General features: G+C 55.0%; 1 protein-coding gene across 2 annotated transcripts in view; it reads left to right on the forward strand.

The window, feature by feature from the left end:
• Positions 1 to 3,921: 3,921 nt before the first annotated feature.
• The window catches only part of LOC102457791 (rho GTPase-activating protein 39-like), a 64,707-nt gene continuing 50,053 nt past the window's right edge, over positions 3,922 to 18,575 (forward strand). For both annotated transcript variants that reach the window (XM_075901473.1, XM_075901474.1), the window contains exon 1: positions 3,922 to 3,983. In XM_075901473.1, coding sequence (XP_075757588.1) covers positions 3,973 to 3,983 — 11 coding nt within the window. In that variant the 5' untranslated portion in view covers positions 3,922 to 3,972. The remainder of the gene's footprint in view (positions 3,984 to 18,575) is intronic.

Genomic DNA, 18,575 nt, shown 5'->3' on the forward strand with positions numbered 1-18,575 from the left:
AGTGACCCTCAGAATGGAGAAAACCCTTGTCATACTGTTTTTATGAACTCTGCATCATTACAGGTTTTTGCTCAGGCTCACCAATAGAAGAGCTTCTTTCTATTTAAGGACTTTTCTGGCCTTTCAGTGGTCCTTCGGCAGTCAGAATAAAATCCACTGATTCTGATGGGGAAAATAAAATGTCAAAACACCATCATATGTTCTTATAACATGCCATGCATGTGCTGCCTGGATGTGGACAGACAGAACCCCATATTCTTCACTTGGCATACCCTCCCTAATAAGGGCAGCTACATCTTCCTTGCCTAAATCAGGCAAAACATGTACTTTTGCCAGCCAGTCCAAAGCCATTTCCCCCGAAGGGGACCCAAAGTGTTTTCCAGGGCTCTGGGCTGTTCAGGGGTTGCCGCCTGGTCGCCTGGCTTGTTTCGGCTAGTCTAGATCGATTTAGTCCCTAATCAATTAGGAAAATGGTGACTTATGCCCTAGGTAGCCTTGGCACAAAGGGCCTGCTTCTTCCCTCCTGGCTTTTTTCCACTGGGGCTGAGGTGGTTCTCTTCGGTAGGGATTGTACTTTATAAGTGCTGTCTACCTCCCAAGCTGCTGCTTCTCCACTTTCCCTGCTGGGGTCATTCCTTCTTCTTCTTCTTTCCCCTTCTCTCAAGGAGCTGGGGCAACTGCGAGAGAAATCCCTTCAGCTGCTTTAGTTTTTCCTGCCTTTTGTGGGCTTGGTGGTGACAGCTTGCATGGTCTGCCTGTGATGCTGCACGAATCTGCTATTCTTTCTGCTTGGGCCGGAACCACTGAACTTCCCTTTCCTCTCTACCGAGGGGGGTGCTCACACTCAGCCCCCTCCCACATCTAGCACTGGCTATTGACTTATTGAGGAAAGAACAAAGGAGGCAGGAATAGATGAAAACAGCTAGTTAAGGACCCCTCCTCAACAACTATTCCCAATTAACAGACAAAAACCCACTTGGGTGCTAACCACACCAATTACTTTAAGCCCAGACTCCAAAGCCACAGCAATACCTGGGGTGGATAACACAGATGAAAAGGGCATCCATTCCCCCATTCTCACTGACACAGGCCATAGGACACACAGGGCAGGAGCCCCAGGGATGCCCCCAGGCATGCAGGACAGAAGCCCCGATCACACGCCACCGGGGATCTCAAGAACAGGTACAGGCAAGCGTCTTCTCTCTCTCTCCCACCCTGACGTGCTGTCTTGGCAGGACCTAACCGTGCACCCTGGGCTGCCTCTCAGGTGGACAGCACTTCTCCAGCATGCTGCACCTTTTATCACCCTCAGCTGCCAGCACAACTTCACCAGGCACATGGCCCTTGCCTGACACAATGGCTGCTCCTGGCATTCACAGGGGAACAAGAAGAGGGCCCAAAATGGAGGGTGAAGAGCAACTAACAGAAAGAAGATGGTGAATTGCAGTAACCTTTCAATAGCTGGAGCAACACAGAATGGGCAACTCCATGGTAACTCCAAGGACAAGGCATGTCTCAGCTGTATTGCCAGGAAGTTTTTGCTTTATCATGGAGAAGCTGAAATCTGTCACATTACAGCACATTTCTTTTGTTTAGCCAAAGCGAGGATGAGGTCACCCAGAGACCTTATCACAGGAAGCCTTGTTTTCCTAGAAGGTCAATGCTCAGCCAGCTCATCTGTGGCCAGATCTTGTTTGATGCTAGTTCTAGACCCAGAGAACTTGGCTCATCTCTGCAGGGGGAGCCCAGTCTGAGCTAGAGCATTATGTGATGTCCGAGAGGGGGCCTAGGAAGCCAGCAGCCTGCATTCTTGGCCCAGCTCTGTGTGGCATTACCAGCCCCTGGCATTCAAAGCTGATACATCAGGTCCCACAGATCAGGAGAGTTGAAAACAATTCTCCAGTGTGATTCCCAATGATTTGTCCTCGAGATTTTGAAGCTTTAGGGAGGATTTGAAGCATGTTTTCAAGATCTTTCTCCACAGCCCTGAGGGTTAGAAACAGTGTAACAGAAACACCAGAAGCTTCAGGGGTAGCCTATTTAGTCTGTAGGGATAAACTTAAACACCAACAAATGGTCTGGCAGCACTGTATAGACTCACAAAACATGTAGATGGGATCATGAGCTTTTGTGGGCATAGCCCACTTCTTCAGATGACCGGAGTGCCCAGGAAAGCTCATGATCCCATCTACATGCTTTGTGAGTCTATACGGTGCTACCAGACCATTTGTTGGTTTTTAAGTTTATCCCTACAGACTAACTCGGCTACCCCCTGAAGCTTCTGAACTTGCAAGGCAGTGCAGTCAGCCCTAAGGCATGGAAATCCATCAGTTTCACAAAGAAACTCACACAGATCCAAACCGACATCATCTTCCTTTCCAAATGCAAACAGATGGACATCGTACCCAAGGGCCTAAGGGTGAGAAACACACTACAATCTACATATCCCACGGATTACAGCCAGAGATTATGCTACATTCTCACAAAAAAAACCCCTAAAGAGCCACCTTATCAGCATTCTCTGCAACAAACAGAAAAAAATCAAGGAGGAACGAGCTCTCAACATTAGAAACGCCAGAGAGCCTCATAGTCACAGGGGTGGGCCTCAGGAAAGGCCCCCAGCAGCACAGGCCTGCAGGTCAAGTCCCAGGCGTTGGCTGGGCTCCTTTGTGACACGGCCATGGCCCAAGCCCCCTAAGTCTGGTCCAACTGAGCAGGGATGTAATGCCCTCTGCGCACTGAGGGCTGCCAGGCTGGGGAGCCGCCAGGCAGGTTTTAGTGGGCTCCAGCATAGGGCAGGGCACAGCTAGGTAGGGAAAAGCTGCCACCACAGGCTGCCCTTGCATCACACTCAGAGTGACCAGGCCAACAGCAGCTGGGTCCCCAGAGGGAGCAGCCTCCTATCCCAGAGGCTCTGTCAACCCCAGGGCCCCGCCGGGCTGGGCACTTTTGGAACCAACACCCAGAAGGCGCAGCACAGGTCCGGGGGCAGGACTGGAGAAGGGTCACGGCCACTCCACAGGCCTTGCTGGCTAAGAGAGCCCCCTGTGCCACCCATGTCAGCCCTGCCCCTCAGCCCACATGCCATCACCCCACCCCATCACTCCCTGCCCCGGCCCCGGCCCTCCGGCCCCTGCCCCTCACCCCCCGTCACTCCCCCCCCGTCCCCTGCCCCCTCACCCCGTCACTCCCCCCATCCCCTCACCTCACCCCACCCCGTCACTCCCCCGTCTCCTGCCCCCTCACCCCATCACTCCCCCCGTCCCCTGCCCCCTCACCCCACCCCGTCACTCCCCCCGTCCCCTCACCTCACCCCATCCAGTCACTCCCCCCGTCCCCTGCCCCCTCACCCCACCCTGTCACTCCCCCCGTCCCCTGCCCCCTCCCCCGTCACTCCCCCGTCCCCTCACCCCACCCCACCCCGTCACTCCCCCCGTCTCCTGCCCCCTCACCCCATCACTCCCCCCGTCCCCTGCCCCCTCACCCCATCCAGTCACTCCCCCCGTCCCCTGCCCCCTCACCCCCCCGTCACTCCCCCCGTCCCCTGCCCCCTCACCCCATCCAGTCACTCCCCCCGTCCCCTGCCCCCTCACCCCACCCCGTCACTCCCCCGTCCCATGTCCCCTCACCTCACCCCGTCACTACCCCAGTCCCCTGCCCCCTCACCCCACCCCGTCACTCCCCCCATCCCCTCACCTCACCCCATCCAGTCACTCCCCCCGTCCCCTGCCCCCTCACCCCGTCACTCCCCCGTCCCATGTCCCCTCACCCCACCCCGTCACTCCCCCCGTCCCCTCACCTCACCCCATCCAGTCACTCCCCCGTCCCCTGCCCCCTCACCCCGTCACTCCCCCGTCCCCTGCCCCCTCACCCCACCTGCCATCACCCCGCCCCTCTCCCCTCCCCTGCCCGCCCCGGCCGGCTCGGGTTTCACATCCTGCAGCCGCCGGCGGCGCCGGGCGAGGAGGGGACATGGCGGAGCGGTGAGTGCGGGGCCGGGCCGGGCCGCACCTGTTGAGCCGGGTCCTGGCTCCGCTCGGCGAGACCCACGCTCCCCCCGCCGGCAGGGGTCCCCTCCCCCCCACTGGCAGGGGATTCCCCCTCCCCCCCGCCGGCAGGGGTCCCCTCCCCCCCACTGGCAGGGGATTCCCCCTCCCCCCCCGCCGGCAGGGGTCCCCTCCCCCCCACTGGCAGGGGATTCCCCCTCCCCCCCGCCGGCAGCGGTCCCCTCCCCCCCACTGGCAGGGGATTCCCCCTGCCCCCCCCCGCCGGCAGGGGTCCCCTCCCCCCCACTGGCAGGGGATTCCCCCTCCCCCCCGCCGGCAGGGGTCCCCTCCCCCCCACTGGCAGGGGATTCTCCCTCCCCCCACTGGCAGGGGATTCCCTCTCCCACTCCCCCCCCCCCCCGCCGGTAGGGGTCCCCTCCCCCCCCACTGATAGGGGATTCCCCCTCCCCACCATTCCCCACCGGCAGGGGTCCCCTTCCCCGCCCCCCCATTGGTAGCGGGTCCCCTCCCCCACTGCCCTACACTGGCAGGAGGTCCCCTCCCCTACCGCCCCCCCACTGGCAGCAGGTCTCCTCCCCTACTGGCAGGGGGTCCCCTCCCCTACTGCCCCCCCATTGGTAGGGAACTCCCTCCCCCAGCCACACACCCCCATTAGTATGGGATCCCCTCTCTTTGCTGCACCTCCTATTGTTAAGGGATCCCCTCCTCCCTCCCAGCTGCACCCCCCCCCCATTGTTCGGGAATTCTGCCTCCCCATGGAACTGTGGGCAGGAATCCAAAGGTCCGACTGGTTGGAAGTACCCTAGGAGGACTCCTCAAGTCTGAGCTGTAGCAGGCAGGCTGTGGGCTCCCCACGACGCCAGGGCCTGGGGCACAGGGGGAATGCTGAGGTACATCTGTGGGGAGCCTCCTGCTTTGGCCTGGTGGAGAAGAGGTAGATGGGAGGGCGGGTGTTGTGCCTAGGGCCCTGGTCTGCTGGGACCTGAGTGATCTGGGATCACTGAGACATTTCATCTGCCTGTGCCTTCCTTTCCTGAGGTGCTGCCCCGGCCTGGCCTCCGTGGGCTCCGAGAGCGCCGTCCCAATGCTGTGTGCCAGTGCCCCCCCCATGGGCTCCGAGAGCACCGTCCCAATGCTGTGTGTGCCAATGCCCCCCCATGGGCTCCGAGAGCGCCGTCCCAATGCTGTGTGCCAAAGCCCCCCCCATGGGCTCCGAGAGCACCGTCCCAATGCTGTGTGCCAATGCCCCCCCCCCATGGGCTCCGAGAGCACCGTCCCAATGCTGTGTGCCAATGCCCCCCCCATGGGCTCTGAGAGCGCCGTCCCAATGCTGTGTGTGCCAATGCCCCCCCCATGGGCTCCGAGAGCGCCGTCCCAATGCTGTGTGTGCCAATGCCCCCCCCATGGGCTCCGAGAGCGCCGTCCCAATGCTGTGTGTGCCAATGCCCCCCCCATGGGCTCCGAGAGCGCCGTCCCAATGCTGTGTGTGCCAATGCCCCCCCCATGGGCTCCGAGAGCGCCGTCCCAATGCTGTGTGTGCCAATGCCCCCCCCCATGGGCTCCGAGAGCGCCGTCCCAATGCTGTGTGTGCCAATGCCCCCCCATGGGCTCTGAGAGCGCCGTCCCAATGCTGTGTGTGCCAATGCCCCCCCATGGGCTCCGAGAGCGCCGTCCCAATGCTGTGTGTGCCAATGCCCCCCCCATGGGCTCCGAGAGCGCCGTCCCAATGCTGTGTGTGCCAATGCCCCCCCCATGGGCTCCGAGAGCGCCGTCCCAATGCTGTGTGTGCCAATGCCCCCCCCATGGGCTCCGAGAGCGCCGTCCCAATGCTGTGTGTGCCAATGCCCCCCCCATGGGCTCTGAGAGCGCCGTCCCAATGCTGTGTGTGCCAATGCCCCCCCCTCCATGGGCTCTGAGAGCGCCGTCCCAATGCTGTGTGCCAATGGCCCCGGCCTGGCCCCCCCCTGCTGCCTGCCGCCCTGGCGCTGGGTTTTCTGTTGATGATTAACAGGGCGCTGGCTGAGAGGTGGACGGTTGCTGAGATGAAGGGAGCAGCACCCATGTCAGTGCTCACACCTGCTGCAGGCCCCTCCCCAGGCAGAAATGAACCTCCCAGGCACGTTTCTTCTTTGTGAGGAGTCGGCACATGGGGCCGGGATCGCCACGGCCTCTGGTTGCCTGGAGTCCAGGCCCTGGGCGGGGGAAGGGACCTGCCCTCCTAACGGAGGGCTTAGGAGCCGAGAGGCTCCTCCCCACTCCAGAGGGCTTGTTCCCGGCGGCGGGTCAGGCAGCAGCAGGGCAGTGTCGGGCGTTCTAGGGGGCGCAGGAACCTGCTCTTGTTTGATTGCCGTTGACTTGCAGTGTCGCCGCTTCCCGTAGGGAGGGACCCTGTTTTGCACTTGGCCTTTGCTTATTTGACCCCTCAGTAAAGCCAGTGGGCCGTGTGCACCCCTGACGTAAGCCTGTTGAAGGCAGGGGCTAAACTCTGGGCTAGGACGTTCCGTTTCGATGGGGGCCGTTGGCCCAACTTCTGGAGAGACCCTTTGTTTAGCCGAGTCTCATGTGGTTCCATTACTGCCAGACTGGCCTTTGTCTTCACGGCCTGCTCAGGGTGAAACGGCCCACTCCTCAGACGGTGTGGACCTGTGCCCGTGGGAGTGTTGAGGCCAGCAAGGCTGTCAGTGCTGAGAAGCTGTTAATCAGTGAGCATCCATGTGCCTTGGAGTGATTTTGCCTGATTCACAGACGGGCGGACGGCTGGGCGGGTTTGAGTGTCCGGATATCCATGGTTATTGCTGTCTGGCTTTCTGACGGTCCCCTAGCGCTGGAGCTGCTGGTGCATGTGCAGGAATGCTCATCTGGGCTCTTTCTGCTGCAGTTTTACTTCCACCCCAGCTTGGATCTCTCTTGTCCGTGGGATGAGTATTAAGGATCTGCTGTTTACAACGTAGGTGGGTGCCCAGGAGACCCGGTTTCCCAGGATGCATTGCACTCCAAACATGGACTGATGTCATACACCCTGGAGTAACCCCCTTCAGACAGCCCTCCCTGGGGGCTTGTGTGATGCATGGGGGATGATGCAGAGGCCAGCAGCAAAAGTGTCTGTCATCTCCAGGGCCAGGCCACGTTAAGCATTTGGATGCTAATTGCCTCTCCTGAGAGGTCTGCAGGCTGTAACGATGGGGCATTCAAAGCGGGGAGACGGGGAGCTGGTGTCTCACAGGCAAGGGCTACCCTGGCAGGTGACAGCACTGTCAAGTGCCCGTAGGAACCAGGCTGCAGCGCTGGGAGCTGCTCCCCTGGAGGTGGTTTCCACAGGGCGCTGGGGGAGCTGTGCTGCGGCTGCACTTCACATTTCTAAGTATAGACAAAGGCCCAGTCTCCTCCCGTGAGAGGAACCGGATTGGCTCTTTGCTTAGTGGCGGGGCTCTTCCCTCCATTGTTAGAGCAGGGCCGCTGGAGCAGTTCTGCAGAGCCTCGGGAATTCCACGAGGCTTCCTTTTTTCCTTTCTCCTCTCCCTGTAAAACGGCGTTTCTCCCTCAGAACAGAGCGCCTGACAGTCCACAGGAAGATCCCGCCTTTGCACCTGGCTCACACCGACAGTGCTAGAGAACAAGCCTAGTGCCAACGGGCCTGGTGCTACAAGAGCTCTGGCAGGAGCTGGTTGTTACTCTTGCCTGACCAAAGAGCTGCACAAGGACACTTCACTGTCAGAGCTCGGAAGTTGCAGGTCGTTCATTTCCTTGGACAAACTGGAAAAATTAATCCTGTAGTCAAGACTTTGACTCTTCCTCCTGAGTCCCTCAGGCCTGCGTGACGGTGCATGCGGCTGCCCGCCTAGCGACTCCCTTGACCCCTCATCTACGCCTTTGGTCGGTTGTGTTCTTCTGCTTATTATCTACTGAGCTGTGCAATGGTGTTGCGGCTGTGTTGGTCCCAGGATGTTAGGCAGCTTTTATTGGACCAACTTCTGTTGGGGAGAGAGACAAGTGTTTGAGCTACACAGAGCTCTTCCCAGATGGACATGACATGACATGACCTCACCCAGCCTGTCTAGCTCTTGCATTGGCAGGGCCCTTGCTTCTGCCTGTCATAGAACCATAGAAGAGGAGGGTTGGAAGAGACCTCAGGAGGTCAGATAACACCTTGGGTCCAGGCGACTGAAAGTGTTACCGAGATCACAGTGGATTATAGGAGTGGCAAGTGTGGGGCTGGAGTCCTGTTTGAATTGTCCACGTGCCTTTTGCACTCACAGTGGGTCTGCTGGTCTCTTCCGTAAGTACATCAGATACACGGACATCTGCGTAGATTCAGGCTGCTTAATTCTGTGATCAAGAGAATGTTCTGGCCACGGTTGATTTGAAGGGGAAAAAGCAGCATGGTGCAGAGATAAAAGAATAGTTTCTGCGGTGAGCTGATTGGCCAGCAGTGCCCTTCACATTGCGATGCATAAGGCCTGCTTGTGCAGGAATGTGTCTATCTCTAGTGTCTCTTGTTTGTGGCTGGACGCCAGGGGGCCTGCCTGTGGAAACGCCCCTCTTGAGAAACGGGGCTATGTGTGGAGTGCGCAGTCTGCCCTTCTTGCCCTGGCCCTGCTAGTACTAGAGATGGAGCAGCCGGGTTGTTGAGATCTGCTCTTAAGTAGGCGTGTGGGGGTTGGGCTCAGAATTTGCCTGGTTCTTAGGGACTGACTGTCCTTCGGCCTGCTCGGTAGGGGCACCCAGCACATCCTGCTGGCAGGATGGGATTCACTTGTCTGGAGGCTGACCTCCAAACAAGGGACTAGCTCCGGGGGTGTCACTGCATCCACGTACTTGAATATTACCCAGAGCTGGTTCTAATTCCAACTCAGGGCGTAATTCATCGCTTGTGTTGCAAATTGTTCTGCAAACCTTTCTCAGAAAGCGCCAGTGGATTTCAGCTTGGAGTAGATTGAAACGTATTGCAGATTACCAGCCTGCCCTCAAATAGCAAGCTGATTCCACAGATCACTTGTGGCTTTGGCACGCTGGGGTTCTCTGATGCAGCTGGGCAGTTAATCTGGGGCAAGTTCCTGGGGGGCTACTCTGAGGAGTGTTGGAGGGGCTTATGTTGGTTCATGTTAAACCTCTTCCCTATGGTCTTAAACTGAAATATTCTTGGTTTAAATCCGTATGTGACTGTCCACACAGCCTCTGACACTGGTTTAACTACTGGTTTAAAGTTAAGATGGGGCTACTCAGCATTTGAAGGAATGAAAAGTTTAATAAACCAAACCTTCGTTAAAACTTAACTGAGGACTGAAACCCCCTTTCTAAGTAGTGTCCTTTTAATTGTGATTGCATAAAAGGATTCAAGAGTTGAATTTAGTTTTATGGAATTTTATTTAATATCCCTAATAACAACAACTGTTAATATGATCGGATATAAGAAGACATAGGTCTGTGGTTTGGCTAACAGACTAGGGAAGTGGTTGATGTAAGCTTTTAGGGTTTCAGTATCAGATCACACCATTGCAATAAACAGTAACACTTATGCTCAATCACTGTATTGGGAAACTGACTTGGTTTCGATTTTTGACTGAGTCCCTCAGAGTAGGATGGATACCTTGTGGTCATTAACTCTGCTGCTGCTAACAGAGGAAAAAGGATCTAAAGATAGCTCAGGACAGGAGGCCGTGTAGGACTGGAGAGGCAGTTGGAAACCATTAACTCTGATAGACATATGCACATGTTCTGTGAGCATAGTTAACTTGTTCAGTTCTACAGCTTCTTTTCCACAAACTTGAAAGGCCCAGTTACAAAACAAAGACAAACCAACTGTGACAGTATTTAAAGCACACGCACTAGCATGTTCTCTTCCTTTGTCAGTTGGTCCCCAGCTTTAGGAAAAGTTAAGTTTTTGGAAGTGGACGATTGACTGACTTGGATCTCCACACAAGAGAGTCTGGGTGTTACTTATCACTAGATCTTTGCTCAGCTGTTTCAGCTCAGCTGCTGTTCACTGCAAGGGTACGTCTAAACTACATGCCTCCGTCGACGGAGGCATGTAGATTAGCCAGATCGGCAGAGGGAAATGAAGCCGCGATTAAAATAATCGCGGCTTCATTTAAATTTAAATGGCTGCCCCGCTCTGCCGATCAGCTGTTTGTCGGCAGATCGGGGCAGTCTGGACGCGCCGCGCCGACAAAGAAGCCTTTCTTGATCAGCACAGGTAAACCTGGTTTCACGAGGCATACCTGTGCCAATCAAGAAAGGCTTCTTTGTCGGCGCGGCGCGTCCAGACTGCCCCGATCTGCCGACAAACAGCTGATCGGCAGAGTGGGGCAGCCATTTAAATTTAAATGAAGCCGCGATTATTTTAATCGTGGCTTCATTTCCTTCTGCCGATCTGGCTAATCTACATGCCTCCGTCGACGGAGGCATGTAGTCTAGACACACCCCAAGAGTTGACACTGCAAACACCAATGGACTGAAGGGTAGAAATGACTCTCTCTTTTCCTGGGCTGCTACTGGAAACCGCTCTTGCAGGAAGATAGAGACCGTTACAGTGCCTATCTAAGACAGCAACTCGATAGCACCAGAAGGCCTCCCAGTATCCAAGATTTCAAACTTCTCCCTTCCTGGTATTCTACGCTTTCAGGAAGCGACAAGCTGAAGGAGACAGACCATTTTATCCTATTTGTGCTGGGTGGTCCAACATATAGTCCCCTTTATTAAAGGTGATAACATGGACCAAACATGATCCATACGTCTTGGAAACATTCAGAATGTCCAACCAGAATGAATCATCCCTGCTCACCATCCAATCAGAGAACAAGACATCAGCATTTAGTTCTTGCCACAGAACTGGAATTGCCTGGAGACAAAGTATCTTGTCATAGCAGCTTGTGTATGACGGGTCAGGCCATCTTTCCTGTGCAACCATCTGCCAGCTCCTGAATGGTCAATATCATGTTCATATAATTTGTACAATCCCTCTGTGTTCTTTGCTGCTTTTGACGCTTGTTTGAACAGTCCATTATGCAATGGAAAGTCACTCCAAGAACTGCTGTTCTCTAGCAGGCTGGAAGTGCTGTATAGATCTTTTATTTATGTTCTGTTTGTTTTAGCAACAGTGATCAGACCTTGGTGTGTGTGGCCGAGCAGTGTCTGGGCATTGCTACCAAATAGTTGCATTTCTGATTCCACTCTGTGGTTAAGTGGCCTTATAAATGTACTATTTGGTTTCAGTTCCTTTTATTTACTACTGCTTTCAGCACACGTGTATGTCATTAACTCCATAGCGTAGATGTGTTTGATTGCAAACATTAGTCTTACTTCTTTCCTTTATCACGTAAACTAAAATAAATTAATCTGAATGCAGCCCCTTTTCTAATATGAATGCCCATAAGGTCAACTCTTACAGAATAGAAATGTTTGATATTAATTTAATTTTTAATTTATTGACTCATTCAGGTTACATCTACACAGCAGCGTTATTTCAGAATAGCTGACATTATTCCGAAATAACAAAGAGCGCTTCTACACTACAAGCCTTTATTTCAACATAGTATTGAGCTGGAGGACTTCTTACTCCGATTCATGGGAACCCTCATTTTATGAGGAGTAAGGGAAGTCAAAGGAAGAGTGCTCTTCCTTCGACTTCCTGCTATGTACACGCCAAAAGCCGAAACAAGCTATTTTGACTCAAGCTACACAATTGACGTAGCTGAAGTTGTGTAGCATACTCCGATGTTAGCAGTATCAGGAGAGCACCTCTGGATTTCTTCAGGCTGGTGAAGAAACCTAGCTGTTAGACAGTGTGACTTTGTCTACGCTGCAGGGTTTTTACGCAAGAAGCTTTTTGTGGAAAAACTTCTTTCGCAAAAGTGTGTCCACACCTCAAAAGCACATTGCAAAAGCGATGTGCTTTTGTGCAAGAGAGCATCCACACTGCATGGACGCTCTTGCACAAGAAAGTTCTGATGGCCATTCACAGAATGACCATCAAAGCACCTGTGCTTTTTGTGGTAGACTCTCCTTGCGCAAGAAATCCCCTTTGAGCGTCCACACACATCTTTTTGCATAAGAACTCTTGTGCAGAAAGGAGTTACGCCTCATAGACGGAGGTTTACCTACCCCGCAAAAAGCCCTCTCTTCTGTCGACTGACTGTAGATTTTCTTGCACAAACATGCACTTGAGATGTGAATGCTCCGCAGGTTTTTGCGCAAGAACGGTTGTTTTTCTGCAAAAACCTTGTAGTGTAGACATAGCCTGTGTGTTTCTTCTCCTAGCTCTCTGCACTATCTTTTCTAAAAGGCAGTTGTTATATAGTAATAACAAAAGTTTAGGGCCTTATTTACTACTTGTTTGCAAGCCCTGGGTCTCTGGGAAACTGTCAACAGCAAACATGCCAAATTCTGTTGTGATGGAAAAATGAATCTAAGATTCAAAGAAAAAGTGCTTCTGCTCTGCCTCTCTGGCTTCCTACTCTAATCTGCCCTTTTCTGTTCTACCTTCATGGCTCTCTTCCTGGGCTAGCCAAGTGAGAGGAAATGCTGCAGACCTTCGCCAGAGTTCAGATTCTCAAATGTTTGGGACTGGTTAGTTTTCATTGCCTGTGTTCAGACACAACACAATTATATCTGCTTTTTTGTAGCAGGCAGACTTACTCATTCCTTTGTAAGCCCTCCAGGCCCTGTGCGCGTGGATAGTAGCAAAGCCACTTTTTATTTAGAATATAAATGAAGACTAGAGCGAACACCAGGATCTGCTTAGAGCTGGATTCGTCGGGGGCCCGGGGGAGGGGGGATTCTGGATGCAACTGTGACCTTCCTGCTAATTCCCAGGTGTTGAGATGAGCAGCATCAAGCCTATTTTCACCCTTCACAAAACGGAGTTTAACGGTGAAATAGTTTCTCCACATTTGAGCAGAGACCCGCTCAGCTCACGCTGCGGACACCTCTCCAGAGTCTTTGTGCCATTTGTTGAGGCTCATGTTTGATACAATCCAACCCCCATTATTTTTCTGGTGCCTTTTTAAAACACATTCTTTGTTCGGTTTCAAGCCACATGTGGAGCATCAGCAACACGCTGGCTAATACAGCCGTGAATAGCCCCCCTGTGACCAGCTGTGTGCTGTGTGGCAAAAGTGAACTCTCCTGCCCTTCGGAGAGGAGCATGTCTCTTCCCAGGCAGCCAGGAGAGGACGGCAGCAGCTGCTGTGAGTGCACAGTGCAGTGTCCATGTGTGCTTTGGGCGTGATTACTCGTCCACGTGTCCTGAGGTGGATCCATGTAAGGACAACTGACCCAAACTGCTCCTGCCATATCAGAAGTCACCTGTAGTTCCAGTCTGACCGTATCCCAGTCTTAGTAGCACTGGACTGTGTGGGGTGGGGGGCTGAGTTGGATCACTGCTAGAGGGCACTTGCTTGAGTAGCTCCCACTCAGGTCCCTCGGTCTCGCAGTGTTCTGACGATCTGCCTAGGAGAGCAGCAGCCATGTGGCACGCCGTGCAAATCGCGCCTTTGGGATTTGAGACAGCAAATGTACTGAGAGCCCAAAATGCTGCAGAGCAAAACTGCTGCTGCAAGCTGCCAAGCCGGCCTGGCTGGGGTGGTATCCTCACAGCTCCCCAGCGTTCCCCTGCCCAGAGGGGCCCCAGACTGCCCACTCTGCCCCTGCCCAAGGTTGGAAGGATTCCGACCGTTCCGCTTTCCCAGCGAGGCTGGTGTTTCCTAGGCCATGCTCTAGACGAGTCCGAGTCACATGCTGAAAGGCTGCTCAGGGCATCACACTGCAAAGCAGTGGGGAATTCCCCCAAGACAGAATTCACAGTCCAAACAGTCCTTTGGGGCTTCCTCATCCTGGTGGAACGAGAGCTCTGACCAGGGAGGCTGCCTTCCTGCTCTGCCTGCCATATTCCCTCGCAAAGCCAAACTCTGGTGTCATGCTCTGAAAGTGCCGGGCTGGCGTGGTGTTGTCAGAAATCGACCTGGGCTCTGGTTTTGGTGACGGTAGTCAGTATGTACCACTGTGCGCAAGGAGAACGGGGTGAGCGGGAGGAAGTGAGGGTGCCCTGGTATCGCGGTGTCGAGTGGGTAAGAGAGATGAGAGGAGGCGGGGGTGTCCGGGTATCGCGGTGTTGAGTGGGTAAGAGAGATGAGAGGAGGCGGGGGTGTCCGGGTATCGCGGTGTTGAGTGGGTGAGAGAAATGAGAGGAGGCGGGGGTGTCCGGGTATCGCGGTGTTGAGTGGGTAAGAGAGATGAGAGGAGGCGGGGGTGTCCGGGTATCACGGTGTCGAGTGGGTAAGAGAGATGAGAGGAGGTGGGGGTGTCTGGGTATCGAAGTGTCGAGTGGGTAAGAGAGATGAGAGGAGGCGGGGGTGTCCGGGTATCGTGGTGTTGAGTGGGTAAGAGATGAGAGGAGGCGGGGGTGTCTGGGTATCGCGGTGTCGAGTGGGTAAGAGAGATGAGAGGAGGCGGGGGTGTCTGGGTATCGAGGTGTCGAGTGGGTAAGAGAGATGAGAGGAGGCGGGGGTGTCTGGGTATCGCGGTGTCGAGTGGGTAAGAGAGATGAGAGGAGGCGGGGGTGTCCGGGTATCGCGGTGTTGAGTGGTAAGAGAGATGAGAGGAGGTGGGGGTGTCCGGGTATCGCGGTGTCGAGTGGGTAAGAGAGATGAGTGGAGGCGGGGGTGTCCGGGTATCGCGGTGTTGAGTGGTAAGAGAGATGAGAGAAGGTGGGGGTGTCCGGGTATCGCGGTGTTGAGTGGTAAGAGAGATGAGAGGAGGTGGGGGTGTCCAGGTATCGTGGTGTTGAGTGGGTGAGAGAGATGAGAGGAGGCGGGGGTGTCCAGGTATCGTGGTGTTGAGTGGGTGAGAGAGATGAGAGGAGGTGGGGGTGTCCAGGTATCGTGGTGTTGAGTGGGTGAGAGAGATGAGAGGAGGTGGGGGTGTCCAGGTATCGTGGTGTTGAGTGGGTGAGAGAGATGAGAGGAGGCGGGGGTGTCCAGGTATCGTGGTGTTGAGTGGGTGAGAGAGATGAGAGGAGGCGGGGGTGTCCAGGTATCGTGGTGTTGAGTGGGTGAGAGAGATGAGAGGAGGTGGGGGTGTCCAGGTATCGTGGTGTTGAGTGGGTGAGAGAGATGAGAGGAGGTGGGGGTGTCCAGGTATCGTGGTGTTGAGTGGGTGAGAGAGATGAGAGGAGGCGGGGGTGTCTGGGTATCGCGGTGTTGAGTGGGTAAGAGAGATGAGAGGAGGCGGGGGTGTCCGGGTATCGCGGTGTTGAGTGGGTAAGAGATGAGAGGAGGCGGGGGTGTCCAGGTATCGCGGTGTTGAGTGGGTCAGAGAGATCGGGCGGGGGGGTTGATCTGGCTGCTCCTGTTGCCTGAACTGGGTATTTCCTTGGTTTTTGGTCACTGCGGTGGCAGGAGCACATCAGAGGAGCCATAACTCTGCATTAGCCGAGTGTTGGCCTATGAGCGTAAGCCAAGTTTAGCTTTGCTGCAGGGGATGCCCTGGGCAGCAGCAGCCCAGGGTACATTTGCCATCCCAGCCACACGTGGGAATTGATCAGAGCCTGAGCTGAGCCCTTGGGACCCGAGGCGGGTCCGTGTGGATACGCAAGAGGACGGGAGTCCAGGGCCCTGGGAGGTTGCCCCAGAGTGACGTCAGGCAAGGTGCTTTTTGTGCTTTGGCTTCCCCATGCGTCACAGGAAGGAGGAGACGGCAAAGCCCTTCCCTGCAGTGCTCTTGGGTTCCCTCAGCGAGCGACTGCACCGCTGGCCCTTCCCACTCCCCCTGAGGCTGGGGGCTGGAGGCAGCTGTGCCGCAGTCAGGGCCCCGCCAGGCTGCACGTTCTGGGGGGCCCACTGCCAGGCGGGGTGGGTCTGCGCGCAGGACGCGCTGCCCCGGTTGAACAACCTGGCTGCCCTTAGCTCCCTGGGCACAGTCCCTCTGCCTCTGCTTTCAGCCTGTGAGTCAGCAGCACGGCGGGGCCCATTCGCACTGCGAGGCGCGGGCCCCGGCCCAAGGCAGAGGTGGCAGCTGGATTCTCCTCACTGAGAGCTGGCGGTGGCTTCCTTTGTCTGCAGAGCCCCGGGGAAGGCTCAGTCTGGTCCAGGAGGCGCCCACCCTGGGTCTGGCATGGGAATGAGAGGCTACTGCACTGCGCCCCGGAGGCTGCTCTCGCCGGCTGGGAGGGGGGACGAGCGCTTGGTGTCCTTCCTGGAGACGCCCCACCGAAGTGCAGAGCGTCCTCTGTCTGCAGCTTCACAGCCTGGTGCAGGAAAAGGGGAGCGAGCCCTTTCCTTCAGGCCCAGCGGCAAGCTGCTGCTGGTCCCTGCGGTGCTTGGCTTTCCAGTGGAAGCGGAGTGGAGCTGGTTTGCTTTGCAACAGGTAAAGCGTGCTGGCTCTGTGTCATTGGCAGTGCAGGGTGCGCCCGCAGCCCAGGGCCCTGTGCATGCAGCCAGCGCCTGGCACGGGGCTCGTGCCGAGCCAGTGGTAAGAACTTGGAGGGAATTCTGCCTTGCGCACGCAGCCCCACCGCAGTGCTGGTCTTCTGAGCCCTGCACGTCTGCCGGTAGTTGCGGCTCCTCCTGCAGATACGGATGAGGATACAAAATGCCATATCCACGCTGCGCTCACCTGGCCTTGCCTCCCCTTCCAGCGGTGTGGGACCTTTGCGGGGGAGGGCTGCGTGGGAGAGGGGTGTGCTCGGCTCTTGGAGAGGACACCAACTGCAGTTGATGCCCGCAAATGCAAACGGGTGTCCACAGTGAAATGGAAAAAAGCTGCACCCAGACCTGCTCATTGACTTCCCTTCTGTGCTCCGCAGAGCAGTTCTGCATCACTTATGCATATTTGGAGGTTCCCCGCCAAGCCGGGATCCAGCCGCTATTTAAAATAGGAATGGGGATGAGTGCTCAGTCCGTGGCTGCTCGACTGTGAGATGTTACAAAAGAAGAATCCAGCTTTCCTCTTGTGCAGTTGAGCGTGTGGAGAGCGCTGCCTGGTTTAATTGGATTGGAATAATGGAGACTTGGTGGGATGATTCGCATGACTGGAGCACTGTCATGGAAGTGTATAGACTGTTCAGGAAGAACAGGCGGGGGAGAAAAGGAGGAGGAGTTGCACTGTGTGTCAGAGAGCAGTATGATCGCTCGGAGCTCCAGTATGTAGAAGGAGAAAAGCCTGTTGAGAGTCTATGGGTTAAGTTTAGAGGTGGAAGCAACAGGGGTGATGCTGTGGTTGGTGTCTGCTATAGACCACCGCATCAGGTGGATGAGGTAGACGAGGCTTTCTTCAGACAACTGAGAGAAGCTTCCAGATCGCAGGCCCTGATTCTCATAGGGGACCTTAACCACCCTGACATCTGTTGGGAGACCAATACGGCAGTACACAGACAATCCATGAAGTTTTTGGAGAATGTTGGGGATAACTTCTTGGCACAAGTGCTGAAGGAACCGACCAGGGGCCATGCGCAGCTTGACCTGCTGCTCACAAACAGGGAGGAACTAGTAGGGGAAGTAGAGGTGGGTGACAACTTAGGAAGCAGTGATCATGAGATGGTAGATTTCAGGATCCAGACCAAAGGAAGAAAGGAGAGTAGCAAAAGAGCAGACTTTGACTCCCTCAGAGACCTGATGGGCAGAATCCCCTGGGATGCTTACTTGAAGGGGAAAGGAGTCCAGGAGAGCTGGCAGTATTTTAAAGAAGGCTTATTAAAGGCACAGGAAGAAACCATCACAGTGCTCAGTAAGAAAAGCAAAAATGGTAGGCGACCAGATTGGCTTACCGGGGAAATCCTTGCTGAGCTTAAATACAAAAAGGAAGCTTACAAGAAGTGGAAACTTGGACAGATGACTAGGGAGGAGTATAAATATTTTGCTTGAGAATGCAGGGGAGTTATCAGGAAGGCGAAAGCACAATTGGAATCGCAGCCAGCAAGGGATGCAAAGAGGAACAAGAAAGGTTTCTACAGGCATGTTAGCAATAAGAGGGTGATTGGGGAGGGTGTGGAGCCCTTACTGGCTGAGGGAGGTAACCTAGTGACAGATGATGTGGGGAAAGCTGAAGTAACCAAAGCTTTCTTTGCCTCTGTCTTCACAGACAAAGTCAGCTTTGGCAATGCAGTATGGGAAGGAGGTGGGCAGCCTTTGGTGGAGAAAGAACAGGTTAGGAACTATTTACAAAAGCTAAACATACACAAATCCATGGGTCCAGATTTAATGCATCCGAGGTTACTGAGGGAGTTGGCAAATGTCATTGAGGAGCCTTTGGCCATTATCTTTGAAAACTCTTGGGGTATGTCTACACTGCCACCCTAGTTCAAACTAGGGTGGTTAATGTAGTCATTCGAAGTTGCAAATGAAGCCCGGGATTTAAATATCCCAGGCTTCATTTGCATCTTGCCGGGCGCCGCCATTTTTAAATCCCCGTTAGTGCGGACTCCGTGCCTGCGGCTACATGCGGCACGGAGTAGGTAGTTCGAATTAGGCTTTCTAATTCGAACTACTGTTACACCTCGTGGAGGTGTGCCGCGTGTAGCTGCGGGCACGGAGTCCGCACTAACGGGGATTTAAAAATGGCGGCGCCCAGCAAGAT

The sequence above is a fragment of the Pelodiscus sinensis genome, chromosome 18 (genome assembly GCF_049634645.1).
Source record: "Pelodiscus sinensis isolate JC-2024 chromosome 18, ASM4963464v1, whole genome shotgun sequence".
Classification (NCBI taxonomy): domain Eukaryota; kingdom Metazoa; phylum Chordata; order Testudines; family Trionychidae; genus Pelodiscus; species Pelodiscus sinensis.